The sequence below is a fragment of the Miniopterus schreibersii genome (genome assembly GCF_964146895.1).
Source record: "Miniopterus schreibersii genome assembly, chromosome: 2".
Lineage (NCBI taxonomy): Eukaryota > Metazoa > Chordata > Mammalia > Chiroptera > Miniopteridae > Miniopterus > Miniopterus schreibersii.
Genome location: NC_138102.1, coordinates 103,229,663 through 103,247,360, shown reverse-complemented (window position 1 = coordinate 103,247,360; position 17,698 = coordinate 103,229,663). Strand labels below are relative to the sequence as shown.

Sequence of the window (17,698 nt, the reverse complement as noted above, 5' to 3'; positions counted from 1 at the left end):
GTTTTTTGAATTATTTTCTTAGTGGTTGCTCTAAGGATTACGATGTATGTCTTAATTTATTAGCTTCTACTTCAGATAAATACTAATTTAATTCTAGTATAATATAGAAAATTTCCTTTAGTATACACCTATCTCCTCCTCTGCTTTATGCTACTTTTGTCATATATTGCATCTATCAACCCAATAATAGTGTTGTAGTTATTGATTTATATAATCTTATGTCTTTTAAAGAAGCAAAAAGCAAAAATAAATAAGTGTATACAGTTGTTTTATATTAACTGACTTCATTTCTTCCTGTGGATTTGAGTTGCCAGCTTATATCATTTCTTTGCCTCATGTAGCTTCATTGTCTCCTCCTTTGTGCTCTCATATATATTTCATCTGTAGATAAGTCCAATAATGTAATTTTATGTTTTTTTTGCCTTTGTGTTTTTAAACCCATAAGAAAGGATAAAAACATGTAATTATATTGTCTTTTATAAGTATCTATATAATTACTTTTACTACTGCCCTTTGTTTCTTTGTGTGAATTTAATTACTGTCTGTGTTACTTCCTTTCATCTTGGAGAATTTTCTGTAGTATTTATTATAAGGCAGTTTAAGTAGCATCAAATTTTCTCAGTTTTTATCTTGGAATGTCTTAATATCTTCTTTGTTTTTGAAGGACAGTTTTGCTAATACAGAATTCTTGTAGAATTCTTGGTTGACATTCTTTTTCTTTCAATACTTTGAATATGCCATTCCACTGCCTTCTGGCCTCCATTGTACAGATGAGAGGTTAGCTGTTAATATTACTGAGGTTTTGTTGCTGTTTTTCCCCCTCCTTGTATGTGAGTCATTTTTCTATTGCTGTTTTCAAGATTGTCTTTGATTTTCAATAATTTTGAGTTTATTCTCTTTGGAGTTTGTGAGATTTTTAGATATGTGTATCAATATTTTTCATCAAATCTGGGAAGTTTTCAGCTATTGTGTATTTAAATATTGTTTCTGCCATATTCTTAACTCCCCTCTCCTTCTGATACTTCAGTTATGTATATGTTGGTTCACTAATGCATCCTGATAGTTCTCTGAGGCTGTTAATTTTACTTTATTCCTTTTCCTTTCTGTTCTTTAGATTAGATAATCTCTATTGATTTTTATTCAAATTTGTCTATTCTCCCTTCTGCCAGCTCAGATCTACTCTTGAGCTCCATGAGTGATTCCCCCCCCCATTTCAATTATTGTACTTTTTAATTTCAGAATTTTCTTTTTAAATTTCTATCCCTTTATATACATTCTCTAATCAATCATTGTCATCAGACTTTCTTCTTTTTTTAAAATCCTCACCAGAGAATACTTCTTCCATTGCTTTTCAGAGGGGGGGGGGAGAGAAACATCAATGTGAGAGAGACACAGCAATGAGCTGCCTCCTGCACATGCCCCAACCAGGACTGGGGATTGAGCCTGCAACTGAGGCGCATGCTCCTGACCAGAAACAAACCTGGGACCCTTTAGTCTGTGGGCCGGTGCTCTAACCACTGAGCAAATTGGCTAGGGCTAGACTTTCTTTTAATTCTTTAAACAGTTTTCTTTAGTTGTTTGAATATATTTATAATAACTGCTTTGAGGTCTTTGGTCTGTTATTTGGGCCACTCTTCTCAAAGACAGTTTCTATTGTTCATCTTTATCCTGTTTTTTTTTTTTTGTTTGTTTTTGGTATGCTTCATAATTTTGTTGTTGTTGAAAACTGGTTATTTTAGATAACATATTGCAGTAACTCTTACTCTGTTTTCCTTTTCCTCCTGGGGCTTGTTGTTGCTGTTTTTTGTTTATTTATTTAGTGACTTGCCTGGGCTCATTCTCTGAAATCTGTTTTTTCCTGTAGTGTATGGTCTCTGATGTTACTGCTCAGTTTTAGTTCCATTATTTTATCTTTTAGTTCTTCTAAAATGTATAGTTTAAGGTATATAGTTATTTTTAGGACACCTGACCCTTGAACAATGTATATAACTTGACTCCCCCAAAACTTAGTTGTCCCTCATATCCATAGAGGATTGGTTCCAGAACTCCCCACAGATACCAAAATCCATGGGTAGTTTAAGTCCCATGTATAAAATGGCATGGACCAGTACATACAGCTGACCCTTTGCATTTGAAAACTCCTAACTGCGGATTGAGAACAATATAGGTATTTGTTGGAAAAAACCCTGCATATAAGTGGATCTGCATAGTTCAAACTCATGTTGTTCAAGGGTCAACTGTATATTCACAGAATTGTGCAACCCTCACCCCCACCTAAATCTACATTTTTATCACTTCAGAAAGAAACTCTATTCTCCTTAGTAGTCCGTACTCCTTTTTGTTTTTAGCCTGGATTCCTAGGGATCCCTACAGCTTAAACCTTTTTGTTGTTTGATCTGTGTGTGGCTTGGGGAATGCTTTTAATGTTTGGGGAATTTAAAGTCTGACCCACATTCAGTCAGGGACTTGTAGTTCACAAGTACTCTCTGGTTCCTCTTACATGTACAGCCTTGTGCATGGACATGAACTTCTGAACCACCAAGGTTGAGTGTGATCTTAGCAAGGTTTCTTTAGCCATCTTTTCCATGGATCTCCCTGTTTAATTTCTGGCAAATCTCTGTTTTGTTCGTCCCTGCTAGTATTGTGAGATTTTTGTCTTACCTGATTATTAGCCATTCGAAACTCTATTGGTTTTGACAGTGCCTGGAGCATGGCTTTTTTAATGCTCTACTTGAAATAGCATCAGCTCCTTCAGGTTGTTCTTGCCCTGACCACATGCCCCACTCCGTGGTAGCAGCCTGCACCACTGTGGGATAGATTTATGTAACTTGGATCTAGGATGGGGGAAGATGAGAGCAGCTAGTCCTCAAGACCTGCCCCACTCACCCACCCAGAACAGAACTCAGGCAACATGGGTGTTGGGCAAAGAAGGAGAAATTGCCTTTGGAATAAATGTCAAAGGCTTCCACTTACCAAGATTGAGTAGATTTTCTTGAATACATGCTTTTAAATTTTTTATGTACTCTATTATCAGTTTCCAAGTATTTTAAATGATTGTTTTTTACAATTTTGCCCAGTTTTATTGCTTCTTTATTGGGAGATCTGCCAATATCCTTACACAGCAATTTCAGAAAATAAATAAAATTTAATGACAAAATTTCTTTGAATAATAAATTTGAATTTTAAAATTTTCGGATATTTCCTTGGAGGAGTTGTTATTCTCATCTTTCAGTATATTTTAGTTAAACTGATTAAAACATTTTTTCCTTTTATTATCTCATGTAGAAAACTCATGCACTTTGAACTGCCTGGGAAAACTCTTATTGCCATTTTACAAATGTGGGGAATGTGACTAGGAATTGAGTTGAAGCTTAGTTGAATTGATTTTGGCTCTTAAAATTTGGATTTGTGTTATGTGTCTAGCTTAAAAAATGTAGAGATTGATACTTTCTATCTGTACATAAAATAAGGTCTGGTAAATAAGCAACACTGACACTGTCTTGGTATACAGGCTTTGTGGAAACTGGTGTTTAAATTGCTCAGATAATGTCAAACTCCAGTACTAGCTGCATGATTTACAGTGGAAGAGTGGTCTTTTTGTCCCACCCATATCCTTTCTGCCTCATTCTTATGGTAAAGTCTGAGTAGCTCTGGTAAAGGCCATCAAACTTCACATTTGCACTGTCACTGGTAGAGTTTTATTTGGCTGAAAGACCATTCCCCTTTTGATATGCACAGGACTTGTACCTCTTTTCCCTCTCCTGGTCCCTCATCCTGTCGAAGCTGATCCTGACACTGCTTTGGGTTTCATGCCTTAGAGGTCTTATTCCATCAAGACATTCCTTCTTTTATCTTCAAAAAATGGACTCAAGGCTTCATGCCTGCCTCCTTCTCTTCACCTGTTTTCTCTATTCCCCCCCCCATTTTTCCAATTCTTTGGAGTGTCCCAAAGATGCTCATACCTTAATGAGTTGCAGATATTCCTTACAACCATTTAAAATGTCCTTTTTTTTAAAAAAATTATCTTTATTGTTGAAAAAGGAAACATCTGTAATACTTTCCCCCTATTGATCCCTTCCCTCCTGCACCCCTCCCCCCAGGACTTTACCACACTGTTGTTTGTGTTCATGGGTTATGCATATATGCATATAAGTTCTTAGGTTAATCTCTCCCCACCTTCCCACCCACCCACCTACCCACTTCTGCCTTCCCTCTGAGTTTCGTCAGTCTGTTCCATGCTTCTGTGTCTCTGGATCTGTTTTGTTCATCAGTTTATTTTGTCCATTAGATTCTACATATGAGTAAGATCATGTGATACTTGTCTTTCTCTGACTGACTTATTTCACTTAGCATAATACTCTCCAGGTCCCACCATGCTGTCTCAAAGGGTAAGAGATCCTTTGTTTTTACAGCTCCATAGTATTCCATGGTGTAATGTCCGAGAACATGCTTGATATGATTTCAGTCTTCTTGCAATCGTAGAAACTTGTTTTGTGTCCTAGCACGTGGTCTATCTTTGAGAATGTCCCATGTACGCTTGAGAATGCATATTCTGCAGCTTTGGAGTGAAATGTTCTGTAAATGTCAAATCCATCTGATCTAGTGTGTCATTTAGGATCACTGTTTCTTTGTTGATTTTTGTCTGGAAGATCTATCCAGTAAAGTCAGTGGGATGTTAAAGTCCCCCACTGTGCTGTATTGCTGTCAATCTCTCCTTTAAAGTCCTCCAGAAGTTTTTTTTTTTTTTTTTCCAGCCTCTGTGAGTCTTTTATTCTGAGGTAGTTCTCTTGTAGACAGCATATATTTGGGTCTTGATCTCTTATCCATTCAGCTACCCTGTGTCCTTTGATTGGAGCATTTAATCCATTTATATTTAAGGTTATTATTGATAGGTACTTATCTATTGCCATTTTATTTCTTTATGTCCATGTTTCTCATTTGATTTCAACTTCTTATTACAGCAATCCCTTTCACATTTCTTGCAGTGCTGGTTTGGTGGTAATAAACTCCTTTAGCCATTTTTTGTCTGGGAAGCTCTTTATTTCACCATCTATTTTGAATGATAGCCTTGCTGGATAGAGTAGTCTTGGTTTCAGATCCTTGTTTTGCATTACCTTGAATACTTCAGGCCATTCCCTTCTGGCCTGTAGAGATTCTGATGAGAAATTGGCTAACAGCCTTATGGGAGCTCCTTTGTAGGAAATTGCTTTCCTCTTGCTGCCTTTAAGATTCTCTTTGTCTTGAATTTTTGGATTTTAAGTATGATGTGTCTGGACATGGGCCTCTTTGGATTCTTCTTGCTTGGGACTCTCTGTGCCTCCTGAACTTGTGTGACCTTTTTCTTGACGAGGTTAGGGAAGTTTTCTGCCATTATTTCTTCAGACAGGTTCCCTAACCCTTGCTTACCTCCTCTGGCATCCCTGTGATGCAAATATTGTTACGTTTCATGTTGTCCCACAGCTCCATTTAACTGTCCTCCTGTTTTTTCATTGTTTTTTCTTTTTGGATCTCTGATTGAGTGATTTTTTTCTACCCTGTCTTCTAATTCACTGATCTGATCCTCAGCTTCCCTTAACTGTTGTTTATTCCTTCTAGTGTTTTTTTTTTTAAAAAATTTCTATGTCATTCTTAATTTCCTTCATAGTTTCCATTTCTTTTCTTATGTGTTGAGCATCCCTATGATCAATATTCTGAACTCTGTATCTGATAGATTGCTTATCTCTATTTCCTTTAGCTACTCTTCTGGAGACTTCTCTTATTCTTTCATTTGGGGCTTGTTTTTTTGATCTTCCCATTTTGGCTGCCTGTTTAGATTTGCTTCTATGTATTAGGTAGATCTGCTAAGACTCCCAGTCTTATGGATGGTCTCTGGTGCAGTCCAATGTCAGACGCTGTTTGTGACCGTTCTTGAGTACCCTGTTTGAAGTTTTCTGCACCCCACAGCCTGTGGTTCGTTCTGCTGGGGCTGGGTGTGTTTGGACAGGACCAAGATGTGCACCAAGGTCTGCTTTTCCAAGCCATGGGTCCAGAAGCAAATCAGGCAAAGACTCAAAGTACTCAGAGGCTGTTATTAAGTCTCTTAGTGAGCGTCAGGCTATATAAACTCCACAGGGTGGGGTGAGAGGTTATTTAGCAGAGTGGGGCAATTGCTTCCCTTGTCCCAGGCAAAAGCTGCTTCAAAGGTAAATGTCTGCCTAAGAGAGATGTCCTCACAGAATGGGGGAATGACTCAGCACAGGGATCCAGATGGCTGCCCTCTGAGCATTATTACCCCTGCCTGCACCCCTGGATTCTCCTCACACAGCTCTAGTCCACTCTACCCTCCCTCTGCTGGAGCCCAAGGTGAGTGGCTGCACACAAAACTTTGTGCTTTGGCTCTGCTCTTTAAGAGGGTGCCTGCATTTCCAGTTGTTTCTCCCTGGCAGACAGAAACCCTGCTGCTTTTCACAGCCAGATGTTATGTGGGCACCTTTCTCAGTTCTGGTGCTCTTGACTGGGAAGCCCAGCTTGGGGTTTAGACCCCAGAGTCCTCAATGGGAACCCCCCAGAGCTGACCCCCATCTGAGATATCCCTTCAGACCTTCAGCTGCTGCCTGTGGGAGCCCAGCCAGCCCTCTCTCACCTCCACGCATCCTACCAGTCTCTGTGCAGTTTCCACTTTTCCTCCTTGGTTATGAGGGTGCTCCCCAGCTAGTCTTCAGTTGCAGTTGATTATTCAGGGTGATTTTTCTGTATTTTAGTGGTAATTCTAGTTTGGCCCTGGGAGAGTGTCAGTGTAGCTTCTATTCAATCAGCCACCATCTTGGAATCCTCTGCCTGTCCTTTTTTTAATGTCTTTTTTAGTTAGGTGTCTTCTCTCTGTCCTCCAGAACTTGAGTAAAGTCTGTTTTTCTTGATGGCCTTCCCATTATAAAAATTCCCCTGTCCTGGTTTCTGCAATGCGCTGTGAACATCTCTTTAACACAGGTAACCTGAGGCCTGGTCACTGGGGGGGCATGTTTGCTTCTGCTCACTCTCCTGCTCTTCAGGCTCCTATTAGAGGCAGCTCTTTATTGGAAGGGATTGTTTATTAATAGTCTTTGTATTCACAGTTGGTGCCATGTAGCAGGTACTCAGTAACTATTTTAACTTGAATCTCCAAATGTATACATAAGCCAATACATTTTTTTGTGAACATTTTTTAGAAAAATTTCAAAATAATAAAATAAAAGGAAACTTCATGGAGACTAAGGAAAGCTATACAGATGCTCTGGTTTTCTCCCACAGATACGAGCTCGGATAACTTCGGGTATAACTTGTTGACTTTCATCATCTTGTACAACAACCTTATTCCCATCAGCCTGCTGGTGACTCTCGAGGTTGTGAAATACACTCAAGCTCTTTTTATAAACTGGGTGAGTATCACAGCAGAGTTGAAAAGTTGAGCTGCTGCAGAAATGTCAACCGCAATTTTCTAACCCTCTCTCAGAACCTTAGCCATTTAACTGAGCTCCCAGAAAAGGAACAATAGAGTTAATTTATGATTATGATTCGACCAGGGACCTCTGGCAAAGGGGTCCCTGAGCCAGTAATAGCAGTGACTAGTTACCTAACATCTCAGCTCCCTGGCCTATGAAATTGGAGGGAGTTCATTCATATCTATTCAAGGGGTTCCTGTGGCGATTAAGTGAGAAAATGGAGGTAGAGTGCTTAACAGATGCTTATCTTCTAGGGGTGAAGGTGCTGCAACTGCTGTTTATGCTTTTGAAGTTTAATTATGCTGAAGAAAGGCCTCTTACCTGTGTCTATATCAGTGTTTATTGTATATCAAAATTCATGTTGACAGTAAACTTGTATTCCATTGTTAAGAATGGAAGTGAAATTTTTAAGGAACTGCCGTTGTCATTAATCGCTTGACTTCAGCAGCCTGTATGTATATGTAGCCCAGGTGCTTTAGTGGACATTTAAAATTTTTTTATCGTATTATTTTTTAAATTTTATTAAATTTACCGGAGTGACACTGGTTGATAAAATTATAGAGGTTTCAAGTGTTCAGTTCTATAACACATCATCTGTATATTGTGTTGTGTGTTCACGATTCAAAGTCAAGTCTCCTTCTGCACACCAGATATTTGTAAAGGGCAAAGGGAGTCATGTACTTTTTTATTTTATCTGCATAGTAATCCTGTGAATGAGGTACTAGTTGAGCTCAGGAATATGAGTTAGTCTAGGCCATGAAATGCTCATCTTGAGACCAGATCTTCTGTATAAATTAAAAATTAGCACTTACAGTACTTGTTTTTAATCTAAAGGAAGGATTAATGGTATATATTTTCTGAAGTGCCCCCTCTTCTCTCTCTTAGGACACAGACATGTATTATATTGGAAATGACACTCCTGCTATGGCCAGGACATCAAACCTTAATGAAGAGCTTGGTCAGGTGAGAACCTCTTTGGAACTTTGTTGACTGTGATATGAGCGTGAGGGGAGACTAGTGTTAGAAGAACTATGGAGAGATTTTTACAAAAATACTTGTATATGAATGTGGTTTTGACACCTGAAAAGCTATATAGTATTTGAAAGTGTTATTAAATATAAATGTTAATCAGTTTTGAATTGCATTTTTAGGCATGAATAAATCTTATAACTTAGGAGGTACGTGCAAAAAATTTAGCACAAAAATACAGTACGATATTTTCTGGACTATTATAATTGATTGTCAGGAGCAAATGGTAGGGAAAACAATGGTTAAGATACTCAGATATTGTTTAACCCTACAAAACGTGTAGGTTTTTGAAGGACAGATATCCATCAAATCTCTTACATGTTCCAGGTTTTGTTTCTGAAATATTCCAGGGAACGAGTGTCTGTTCCAAAATCACCACTGAACCCGTTACCTTTACTGAGCTGTGTTTGCATTGTACTCTCCTCTTATCTTGAAATTAGTACAAGGAATTACCTCTTTTGAATGCATTGCAATTAAAGGTTATAATTTCATTTTATACATCTTATTTAAACCTCCCAACTACCCCATGAGGTGGATGCTGTATATATCGGACTAAATTTGCCTCTTATTTGAATACTTTTCCAGTTTTCCAGGTAAAGTTAATTTATGTCTTTTCTATGCCCCCATTACAGTCTTTCCAAACATAAATATAGTAAAATAAGAGACATGATAGTGATGCATTTCCCTCTGGAGACTTTCAAACCCACTAAAGGGTATGGATGTGCCTGAGACAAAGTCTTTGGTTCTTTTGCACAGTGCTCAGGATATCATTGTTCTCAGGTGCCATTGAACTGGACCTGAATAAAACTGAAGGATTCGAAGTGCTCAAGAAGCACCCAGTATGAAATTATTCATCCTTACTGGGTATATGGGGAAGTTTGCATGGGGAAGTGTTTTTTTTTAATTTTTCAATTACAGTTGACATTTAATATTATATTAGTTTCTGGTGTATAAAATAGTAATTAGACATTTATATAATTTACAGAGTGATCAGCCCGCTAAGCTAATACCCATCTGACATCATACATAGCATTAATATTTTTTACTATATTTCCTGTGCTATACTTTATATCCCTGTCACTATTTTATAACTGCCAATTTGTACTTTACCTTTTCACTCATCTACCCACCCCATCTCCCATCTGGTAACCATCAATTTGTTCTCTGTATCAGTAGAGTTTGTTTCTGTTTTGTTTGTTCATTTGTTTTTCAGAATCCACATACAAGTGAAATAATATGGTATTTGTCTTTCTTTCTCTGTCTAATTTCACTTAGCATAATAAAGCCTCTAGGTCCATCCATGTTGTCACAAATGGCAAGATTTCATTTTTTTTATGTCTGAGTAATATAACATTGTATATATGTACCACATCTTCTTTATCCATTTGTCTATTGGTAGATACTTAGGTTGCTTCCATATCTTGGCTATTGTAAATAATGCTGCATGAATATTGGGGTACATATGTTTTTGAATTAGTTCAAGATTTCTTAGGATAAATATCCAAGTGGAATTGCATGGGGAAGTAGTTTTGAGTTGGAACTTAAAAGATAAGTTAAAATTCAGTAAGCAGAGTGATAGCAAATCTTGATAATTTCTTAATATAAATGTTAATTTTTTAATACTTTGACTTAATCTTTTAATTTTTAAAAACAAGACAGAAACACTTTATTAGAAGGCTGATTCTACTGAATTTTATATACTTCTAGACTTACTGCATATAAAACTTACATAAAAACTTATTTATAAAGTATTGATACCCATAGTGTACTAATTTTAGATTTCTATGTATTCTTTAGGAGTGTTAATCACCTTTCTTAAAAAAATTTTTCTTTACTTAAAGGCACTTTGATTGACTTAAAAAGAATTATATTGTATAATTAAGAAAAACTACGGAGTACAATTCATGTTATTAATCCCTCTTTTATAAAATAGTAAAACATGGCTTCCCTTTGGGTCCCTGGAGTACCTCCAGTATCCAGCAACAGTTATGATCCCTCTTTAGAAAACCACTGAGGGCCCTGGTGGGGTAGCTCAGTTGGTTAGAGTGTTGTCCCAATATGCCAAGGTTGCAGGTTCCATCCTGGTCAGGGCACATACAAGAAACAACCAATGAATGCATAAATAAATGGAACAACAAATTGATGTTTTTCTCTCTCTCTGTCTTTTTCTCAAAATTATTTTAAAAAAGAAACAGAAAAATACTGAGAAACTGGAGACAATTATGTTAATTACTACTCCCTCACCAGTCCGTAATATAATTTCCCAGAATGTTACACATAGAATGATGTTACATATCTTCTGGCCAAACCCTTTTTTCATATATGTGGAAACTGAGGCCAAGAAGGATGAGGTGACTTTTCAAGAGTCCACATGACTAGTTAGTATTAAGACCCTGAACTGAACTGTCTCGCCCTGAGCTCTTTTCCCTCTTCCCTGTCCCATGGTTCTCACAGCACATGGACACTGGCAGTTCATCCCTTTTGCATGTACTTCTGTGAAAATGGTTGGCTTGTTGACCTCCTTTAGAAATTTCTTTTTCTTCTGTATATTGAAAGTTCAATATACTAAATCTCTGAAACTTTGTATTTTGGAAAGTTCTGTAATGTACAGCAGTTCATGCTGCCTTCCTGTAACCTTAACGGTGATAGTGACTGAGAAGCATGGTGTTTTTTCTGTGCTGTTCAGGATATGCCTTCTTACTCCAGCTAGGGGATGGAGTCTTAAAAAGAAATATTTCAAGGTTGCCGAAGTCTGTGCTTCTTGTCTTGACATATTGGACATTAGAAGAAAGTATGAGATCATGGGAATATCTTGAAGAATGCCATGTGTCTTTGAGATGCCTTGTGGCAGGACTTAGTGCTTGTGCTTATAGATCTAAAATGGCTCTGGGGCTGTTTCTTGAGTCTCTTTTGCACATTTCCGCCCAATTGGACTCTAGAATTGGTTATTGGAAAAGGTTTTAAAGGGGTCTAAGCATTAAAATATATTAATTTAATAATAATATATAATTATAATTATTATATATAATATCTATCGATTCTAAAATATATTTTGCTTGATTGAAGGAAATTTACCTTTTAAAATTTATACAGATTTTGAAAAACAGAATAAAGACTTTATTGGTTTTTGCATCGCATTACATTCTTGGTTTGTGTATTTTTCTGTTATTCTTTGATTTAGGTTAAATACCTGTTTTCTGACAAAACCGGAACTCTTACATGTAATATTATGAACTTTAAGAAGTGCAGCATTGCTGGAGTAACCTATGGGTAAGTGTGTTTATTACTCATGGAAAATTGGATTTGTATTCGTTCAACAAAATAAGTTTATTTTTATCTGCTTAGTCAAATACCTTGACTTTCTGATAGTTTGAAAGAATACTTATAAGCTTTTGGTGCCAAATCCAAAATATCATTCCCAAGACCAATGTCAAGAAGCTAAGGCTACCACCTATATTTTTTTCAAGGAGTTTTATGGTTTTAGGTCTTATGTTAAGTCTTTAATCCATTATGAGTTAATTTTTGTGTATGTGTAAGGTAGGGGGTCTAATTTTATTATTTTGCACATGGCTCTCAAGTTTACCAATACCATTTATTGAAGAGACTATCCTTTCCCTATTTATTTTTGACTCCTTTGTAATAAATTAATTGACCATATATACATGGGTATATTTCTGGACTCTCTATTCTGTTCCATTGACCTGTTTTTATGCCGATACCATACTATTTAGATTACTGTAGCTTTATCATATAGTTTGAAATCAGAGAGGGTGATGCCTCCGGCTTTGTTCTTCTTTCTCAAGATTGCTTTGGCAATGTGGTTATTTTGTGGTTCCATACATATTAGGATTATTTGTTCTATTTCTGTTAAAAATGTGATTGACATTTTGAGAGAGATTGCATTGAATCTGTAGATTGCTTCAGGTAATATGGACATTTTAACAATATAAATTCTTTTTATCCATAAGCATGGACTACCTTTCCATTTATTTGTGCCTTCTTCAATTTCCTTCATTAATATTTTATAGTTTTAGGTATTTTATTTCTTTGATACAATTGTAAATGTGTTTTCTTTTAAATTTTTAAAAAATCCTCACCAGAGGATATGTTTTTAAAAAAAGTGATTTTAGAGAGAAAGGAAACGAGAAGGAGAGAAAGAAACATTGATTGGTTGCCTCCTGTATGCACCTTGACCGGGGATCGAACCTGCAACCCAAGTATGTGCCCTGACTGGGAATGGAACTCGTGACCTTTCGGTGTATGGAATGACACCCCAGCCAACTGAGCCACACTGGCCAGGGCATGAGATTTCCATCGTATTTCTGATAGTTCATTATTAATGTATAGAAATGCAACAGATTTTTGTGTTTGATTTTATATCCTGCAACTTTGCTTAATTTGGTTATTAGTTCTGTTTTTGGCGGAGTCTTTAGGGTATTCACTATTTATCATGTCATTTGCAAATAGTTTTACTTCTTTTCTGATTTGGATGCCTTTTATTTCTTTTTCTTGCCTGTACAGTTTTGAATAAAAGTGGCAAGAGTGGATATCCTGACTTGTTCCTGATCTTAGGGAAAAAACCAACTTTCAGTTTTTACCATTGAGCATTCAGTTTTTACCATATTTAGATGTGGCCTTTATTATGTTGAGGTATGTTTCCTCTGTGCCCACTTTGTTGAGTTTTTAATCATAAATGGATGTTGGATTTTGCCAAATGCTTTTTCTGCCGTTATTGAGATGGCCATATGATCTTGATCCTTCATTTTGTTACTGTGGTGAATCCCATCGATTGGTTTGCAGATGCTGGACCATCTTGTATCCCTGGATAAAGTTTACTTGATCATGGTGTATGATCCTTTTATTATATTACTGAATTTGGTTTGTGAATCGATTGTTAAGGATTTTTGTTGAAGATCTGTGTTCATTAGGGATATTGGCCATAATTTTGTTTTCTTGTGGCATCCTTGTTTGGTTTTCGTATCTGGGTAATGCTGGCCTCATAAAATTAGTTTGGAAGTGTCCCTTTTTTTTTATATTTATGGCGGAGTTTGAGAATGATTGGTATTAATTTGTCTTTGAATGTTTGGGAGAATTGACCAGTGAAGCTGTCTGGTCTGGAACTTTTGTTTGTTGGGAGGATTTGTTCAGATTTCCTATTTCTTCATGATTCAGCCTTGGTAGGTTGTTTTATTCATTTTTTCTAGGTTGTCCAATTTGTTGGTGTACAGCTGTTCATAGTAGTCTCTTATGACCCTTTGTGTTTCTGTGTTATCAGTTGTAATATCTCCTCTTTCATTTCTGAATTTGAGACCTCCCTTTTTTTTCTTGGTGAGTCTAGCGAAAGGTTTGTCCATTCTTTTTATAGAACCAGCTCTTAGTTTTACGGACCTTTTAAATTTTCTTTTCAGTCTCTTTCACTTATTTCCTCTCTGGTTTTTGTTATTTCTTTCCTACTACTAGCTTTGGCCTATATTTATTTTCTAGTTCTTTGATCAGTAAAGTTAGTTGTTTGAGATTTTTCTTGTTTCTTGATGTGTGGGCATTTATCACTATGAACTTCCCTCTTAGAACTATTTTTGCTGCACACCATAAATTTTGATATGTTTCCATTTTCTTTTGTCTCAGGCATTTTTAAAAAATTTCATTTTTGAGCCATTGGTTATTCAGTAGTATGTTGTTTAATCTTCACGTATTTCTGATTTTTCCAGTTTTTTTCTTGTAATTGATATCTAGTTTCATACCATTATGGTTGAAAAAGATGCTTGATATCATTTCAGTCTTCTTGAATTTATTAAGACTTGTTTTGTGGCCTAATATGTGATCTATTTTGGAGAATGTTCTGGGAAAATGCCTATTTTTTTTATCATAGTTTTGTGACCACTGTGTTTTTTTCTCTCTCTGGAAGCCATTTTCCAGAATTGACAAGAGAGCCCTCCTCAGATGACTTCTGGTAAGTAGATTCCAGCATGTCTTGATGCTTTAGTGGGAAAGGCTATGGAACAATTTTATATTGTCATGTCTCACCTTAATATTTTGTAATTAAAAGTTGGATGTATGTTATTTCAAGAGAGAACCAGAATAAAATTTAAAAATGAATATGATTTTCAAAGTCCAGTGATACTACAAGGCTTTAACAAAAACTGGTGAGCCCTTGGTCCAGTACTTCCCAATCACTTTCTACCTCTTATGATAATGTCTTCAAGGTTGTAGTGTACATGTTACATAGTACGTATCAGAACTGTGTTCCTTTTAAAGGCTGAACAATGTTTCCTTGCATGGATATACTATATTTTGTTTATCCATTTATCTGTTGATGGGCATTTGGGGTATTTTCACCTTTTGGCTAATGTTAATGCTACTGTGAACATTGGTACACAGTGGGTCTCTGCTTTCTTCCTTTTAAAAAAAAATCTTTATTGTTGAAAGTATTACAGATATCCCCCCCCTTTTTCCCCATTGATACCCTCCACCCCACATTCGCCCTCCACAGGCCTTCACCACACTATTGTTTGTGTCCATGGGTTATGTATATATGCACAGAAGTTCTTTGGTTAATCTCCCCCACCTTCCCCCTGAGATTCCTCAGTCTGTTCCATGCTCCTGTCTCTGGATCTATTTTGTTCCTCAGTCTATTTTATTTATTAGATTCAACATATGAGTGAGATCATGTAAAACTGAATCAGGAAGATTCAGAAAACCTGAATAGGCCAGTAACAATTGATGAAAATTGATGAAATTGAAGCAGTAATAAACTCCCAGCAAATGAAAGCCCTGGTCCAGATGGCTTCACAGGGGAGCTTTCTAATTCTTTAAGTTGTAGGGTTAGATAGTTTACTAAAAATTTTTCTTGCTTTTTGAGGTAGGCTTGCAATGCTATGGACATCCCTCTTAGGACTGCTTTTGCTATGTCCCATAGATTTTGGGTTGTTTTATGTTCATTTTCATTTGTTTCCAGGAAGTTTTTGATTTCTTTCTTGATCTCTTTGGTAACCCATTCATTGTTTAATAACACGCTATTTAGCCTCCATGTGTTCAAATGTTTTTAAGTCTTTTTACTGTAGTTGATTTCTAATTTTATGTCATTGTGATCTGAGATACTTGATATGATTTCAATCTTCTTGAACTTGTAGAGACTGATTTTGTGTCCTAATATGTGGTCTGTCTTTGAGCATGACCCATGTGCACTTGAGAGAAATGTATATTCTGCAGCTTTGGGGTGAAATGCTCTGTAAATATCAATTAAATCCATTTGATCTAGTGTGCCATTTAGTCACTGTTTCTGTGTTGACTTTATGTCTGGAAGATCCATCCAGTGAAGTCAGTGGGATGTTAAAGCCCCTGACTATGACTGTATTGCTGTTGATCTTTCCCTTAAAGTTCTTAAGGTTATTATAGATAGGTCCTTATTTATTGCCATTTTAATTCTTTAAGCCTATGTTTCTCTCTCTGTTTCTTCTTCTTACGTATTACAGCAGTCCCTTTAACATTTCTTGCAATGCTTCTATTTCTACTTCTAATTATAGCAGTCCCTTTAACATTTCCTGCAATGCTGATTTGGTGGTGATAAACTCCTTTACCTTTTTTGTCTGGGAAGCTCTTTATTTCACGATATATTTTGAATGAAAGCCTTGCTGGATAGAGTAGTCTTGGTTTCAGACCCTTGTTTTCCATTACCTTGAATACTTTATGCCATTCCCTTCTGACCTGTAGAGTTTCTGATGAGAAGTCAGCTGAGAGCCTTATGGGAGCTCCTTTGTAGGTAACAGATTGCTTTTTTCTTGCTGCCTTTAAGATTCTCTCTTTGTCTTGAATTTTTTGCATTTTAATTAGGATATGTCTGGGCATGGGACTCTTTGGATTTTTCTTGCTTGGGGCTCTCTGTGCCTCCTGAACCTGTGTGACTTTTTCCTTCACCAGGTTAGGGAAATTTTCTGCCACTATTTCTTCAAACAGGTTCTCTAACTCTTGCTTACGTTTGACCTCCTCTGGCATTCCTATAATGCGAATATTGTTATGTTTTATGTTGTCCCACAGCTCCCTTAGGCTATCCTCCTGTTTTTTCATTGTTTTTTCTTTTTGGATCTCTGATTGAGTGATTTTTTTTTTTACTCTCTTCTAATTCACTGATCTGACCCTCAGCTTCCCCTGACTGCTGTTTATTCCTTCCAATGTATGCTTTATTTCTGCGATGTCATTCTTAATTCTCTTCATAGTTTCCATATCTTTTTTCATGCTGTTGAGCATCCTTACAATCAGTATTCTGAACTCCATATCTGATAGATTGCTTATCTCCATTTCATTTAACTCTTTTTCTGGAGACTTCTCTTGTTCTTTCATTTGGGGCTTGTTTTGTTGTCTTCCCATTTTGGCTGCCTATTTTGGGTTTGTTTCTATGTATTAGGTAGGCCTGCTAGTACTCAGTTGTTTTGGACAGTCCCTGGTGCAGGCCAATGTCAGATGCAGTTTGTGACTGGCCTTGAGTACACTGTTTGGAGCTATCAACAACCCATGGCTTGAGTTCCCTTGTGTTGGGACTGGGTGCATTTGGACAGAACCAAGATGCACACCAAAGTCTGTTTTTCCAAGGCGGGGGTTCAGAAGCAGATCAGGCAAAGACTCAAAGCACTCTGAAGTCTGTCTCTGCCTGTAGGCTGATTAATAAGATTCTCTGAATGAACCTCAGGGTGTAGAAACTCCAGGGGGTAGGGAGAGAAGTTTTCCAGCAGGATGGGGCAATTGCTTCCCCCTCAGGCAAAAGCTGCTTGGAAGGTAAATGTCTGCCTCTGCAGTATGGGGGAATAACTCAGCATAGGAATCCAGAGGGGTGGCTTCTGAGCTCTATCTCCAGAGCCCACAAGTCTAGATTCTCCCCACAAAGGTCCAGTCCACTCTGCCATCCCTCTGCTGGAGCCCAAAGTGAGTGGCTGCACACAAAACTTTGTGCTTTGGCTCTGCTCTTTAAGAGGGTGCCTGCATTTCCAGTTGTTTCTCCCTGGCAGACAGAAACCCTGCTGCTTTTCACAGCCAGATGTTATGTGGGCACCTTTCTCAGTTCTGGTGCTCTTGGCTGGGAAGCCCAGCCTGAGGTTTAGGCCCCAGAGTCCTCAGTGGGAACCCCCCAGAGCTGACCCCCATCTGAGGTATCCCTCCAGACCTTCAGCTGCTGCCTGTGGGAGCCCAGCCAGCCCTCTCGCACCTCCACGCATCCTACC

At 37.3% G+C, this 17,698-nt stretch overlaps 1 protein-coding gene across 3 annotated transcripts in view; it reads left to right on the top strand.

Annotated features, from left to right (window-relative positions):
- Positions 1–17,698, top strand: part of ATP8A2 (ATPase phospholipid transporting 8A2) — a 515,363-nt gene that overhangs the window by 133,336 nt on the left and 364,329 nt on the right. For all 3 annotated transcript variants that reach the window (XM_081130125.1, XM_081130126.1, XM_081130127.1), the window contains exons 12-15: positions 7,267–7,394; positions 8,343–8,420; positions 11,668–11,756; positions 14,392–14,436. In XM_081130125.1, the coding sequence (XP_080986251.1) occupies positions 7,267–7,394; positions 8,343–8,420; positions 11,668–11,756; positions 14,392–14,436 (340 nt within the window). The remainder of the gene's footprint in view (positions 1–7,266; positions 7,395–8,342; positions 8,421–11,667; positions 11,757–14,391; positions 14,437–17,698) is intronic.